The sequence below is a fragment of the Otolemur garnettii genome, unplaced genomic scaffold (assembly GCF_000181295.1).
Source record: "Otolemur garnettii isolate 467f Iridium unplaced genomic scaffold, OtoGar3 scaffold00005, whole genome shotgun sequence".
Classification (NCBI taxonomy): domain Eukaryota; kingdom Metazoa; phylum Chordata; class Mammalia; order Primates; family Galagidae; genus Otolemur; species Otolemur garnettii.
This window is the reverse complement of record NW_003852400.1, coordinates 5,427,040-5,430,586: the sequence shown is the minus strand read 5'-3', so window position 1 is coordinate 5,430,586 and position 3,547 is coordinate 5,427,040. Positions and strand designations below refer to the sequence as shown.

Sequence of the window (3,547 nt, the reverse complement as noted above, 5' to 3'; positions counted from 1 at the left end):
TGACTACAAAAACTAAAAAGTTCCAAAAAATTCAAATTCAAATTAGATTGAATTGAGGTAAGAGAATGGATCTGTCTTAATTTTCAAACTTTTTACTTTGCACATACACCCTTCAAAACGTAGGTAAGTGAAAAATAAAATGGAAACCACTCAATAGGGTGAGATTCAACAGGGAAAGATGAAGTTTGGGATTGGCATACTTAATGAATAAAGTGTAGAAAGAATGTGAACATAGTAAAAAATGTAGCGTGTGAGGAGGCCTAGAAAAATGAGGCAGGCCAGATGAGTGGAACTACTAAGAGAACACAATAATTACAGTGCTTAGAGACCCTCAGTTACACGGCACATGTGAATGTTCATAGGGAAGAAATACTTAAGCAAGATACATTTGGCTTTCATGGAGTAGAGGTAAGAGATCAATTTTCAGTTCGGCATGCAGCAGCAAAGAAGATGAGCCTTGGCTAATGTTAGTGCAACACTCCTCAAAGCTAACCCACCATAAACCAAACACCTTGATTCACAACTGTTTGGAGTAGAAAAGTTACGCTTGTTCAGTTTTTCCACAAATATTTAAATTTGTGGGGGAATTTGTGCTTTAGTGCCCCCAAATTATGATACACTGCATATATATTTATTTCCTCTTGATTCATATCTTTGTTGATAAAAATACTAAATTTTGATAAAGATCATTTATATTTTAGTTATTCTCCAAATTTACAAAATGAAATAAAGTTGTTAGTTTTCAATGTCTACTGTCCTCATATGTTTAAATCTGCAACAGGAATAATACATTATCAAAAGCATTTTCAGCTTTCGAAAGTACCCATTTACATTAGGCAGTGGTATCTTAAGAAATCATTTTCTTCCTTATAATTCCAAGTGTGTTTAAAAAAACTCAACTTACTATTTAGCCTACACATTTTCTGGAGGTAGGTCAAAATTATCCTCTTGTTGCACGTGAGGAAACTGAGGCACAATGAGCATCAGGGAGTTGTCTCATGTTACACAGAAAATCCATGATTCAGATTTACTGGCTAATATGTGGCATACATATACACATGTACGGGCAAAAAAATTACAGAACACTGCCTCAGTGGCATTTGGTGTAGAAACCTATTTTGATTATTTTGTATGAAAAAAGTACTGAGACTATGAATCAGGAACTTAGGCCTCCAATAGGATTTAATCCAGTTTCCTCACTTAGGAAGGTTCAGAGTCATCTCGTGAACACAGACCCCTTCCTAGGACTAAATGTTAGGCCAGCTGACTCCCAGAATCTCCTTTTTTTTTTTTAAACTGGTTTTTCCCCTGGCTTAAAAGGTAGAATCATGCTTAGCAGTCATTTAATATAAAAATATAAGACATTTGAATCATGTAAAGCATTAAATACTTAGAAATCTTATGGATAAAGTTAGAGCTAAGAGACCAGAAAAAAAATAAGTGTACAGAAAATAAAATTTAATTCAAGGTATATGGTCTATTAACATTTAATATCTACACTTACCTCTTTAAAATGTTTCACTATAGCTATATTTGTGCTTAGCAGAAGATATGACTTTTAGATTTAAAAATAGAAAATTGCATACATCATATTCTTAAACTATACTCTTTGTTCCTCCTCTGAGCAAATCAGAGGGCTTTTGGTTTGGAAATTGTAGATGTGCAATAGAATATACTGTTCCCCCTTTTAAAAATGTATCTCTATAGTGGTCACGGCTGCATTAATGCCAACAAACTGTACACTTAAAAATGGTTAAAATGGTAAATTTTATGTTACGTACATTTTACCACAATAAAAAAATGTCTTTAAAAAAATGATAACTTAGCCCAAACCCCTATGTTTTTATGCTCACCAAAATCATTTTCAACAGTTGGCATATAAGGTTATCTTGACAGTAAGAACTGCTACATTTATAAGCATATGGAAGTCAATTTCATCATTTACTATCATGTGAATATAAGAAAGCTATTTGTATGTGTAGGCCTCTGAAAAAAATTCTAGGTGGGTAGACCACCTTGACTCACCTTGTAGAAGGTCCTAAAAGATAGAACAGACAAATGAATCTTTACTATCCATTTTTCACTACCTTAGAAAATTCTACCACCACAAAAGTAGAATGCTTTAGAAAAAAGTTTCTATTGCAAAGCTTATACCATGATACAAGAATTAAAATTCACGTCAGCCAATTCATTATTTAAATAACCCATCCCTGAACCCTTTTTTCACAGCTTACATGAGATGGCAATCATATTGGGAAGCACGTTATTACATAAAATGTAAAACAAACTTGCAGAACAAATGTAAAAAAATCATAATATTCATGAATTTCTCAGTCTTTTCATTTTCAAATTTATATCAAATGATGCCTTTTTCACTAAAAGCACCTGTGTTCACATTTATTCAAAGTTTTCATCATCTGTATTTAGGTATCTTGACTCTCCATGCTTCAAAACAAAAAAATCTTCAGTCTTAAGTCCGTATCTTTCTAAAGCTTCACTCAGTTTCACTGGAGGCTCTAAGTAATGCTGGCAAAGGGCAGAGAGGAGAAAAACAGAAAAAGATTAACAAATATGTATATTAGCAGTTTGAGACCAGTTTGAGCAAAAGCAAGACCACATCTCTACTAAAAATAGAAAAAATAGAAAAACTACCCAGGCATTGTGGTGGGCACCTCCAAGCTACTCAGAAGGCTAAGGCAAGAGGATCACTTGAGCCCAAGAGTGTGATGTTGCTGTGAGCTATATGCCACAGCACTCAACTTCAGGGCGACAGAATCAGATTCTATCTCAAAAAACAGCTTTTATGTGAAAAGTTGTAAGGTGTTTAGAAACCATAGGTTAATTGTTCTCTCTGATAATTCTATCTACTTTATAATTTAACAAACTTATAGTTATTTGACTAACATCAAAATGTGAACGAATTCCAAATATGGAAAGCTAAATAAGTTTTTATTACATGCCTCATTAAGAAATAAAGATGGAAGTTAGATTTGTAACAGGAATAATTCTTCTTTTTTTGAGACAGAGTCTCACTCTGTCGCCCAGGCTAGGGTGCAGTGACATCAGCCTAGCTCACAGCAACCTCAGATTCCTGGGTTCATGTGATCCCCCTGCCTGAGCCTCTGGAATAGCTGGGACTACAGGCACCTGCCACAATGCCCTGCTGGTTTTTCTATTTTCAGTAGAGACAGGGTCTCGCTCTCGCTCAGGCTGGTCTCAAACTTCTGAGCTCAAGTGATCCACCTGGCCCAGCCTCCCAGAGTGCTAGGATTACAGGCATGAGCCACTGTACCTAGCCAGGAATAATTCTTAAAAGATAAATAATACAATAATTCTTGAAGATAGGTTTCTGATTCTTTCTCATTTCAGTGAAGAGCACAACTGTCTATCCAATTACTCAAGCTAAAAAGCAAAGAGTCTGGCTTGGCACCTGTGGCTCAAGTGGCTAAGGCGCCAGCCACATACACCTAAGGTGGTGGGTTCGAATCCAGCCCGGCCCGCCAAACAACAATGATGGCTGCAACCAAAAAAAAGTCGGGCGTTGTGG

The 3,547-nt window shown here is 35.7% G+C and overlaps 1 protein-coding gene across 1 annotated transcript in view; it reads right to left on the bottom strand.

Annotated features, from left to right (window-relative positions):
* Positions 1-2,332: 2,332 nt before the first annotated feature.
* Positions 2,333-3,547, bottom strand: part of NAPEPLD (N-acyl phosphatidylethanolamine phospholipase D) — a 13,889-nt gene continuing 12,674 nt past the window's right edge. The window contains exon 4 of the mRNA XM_012811407.2: positions 2,333-2,526. Within this exon, the coding sequence (XP_012666861.1) occupies positions 2,398-2,526 (129 nt within the window). The 3' untranslated portion in view covers positions 2,333-2,397. The remainder of the gene's footprint in view (positions 2,527-3,547) is intronic.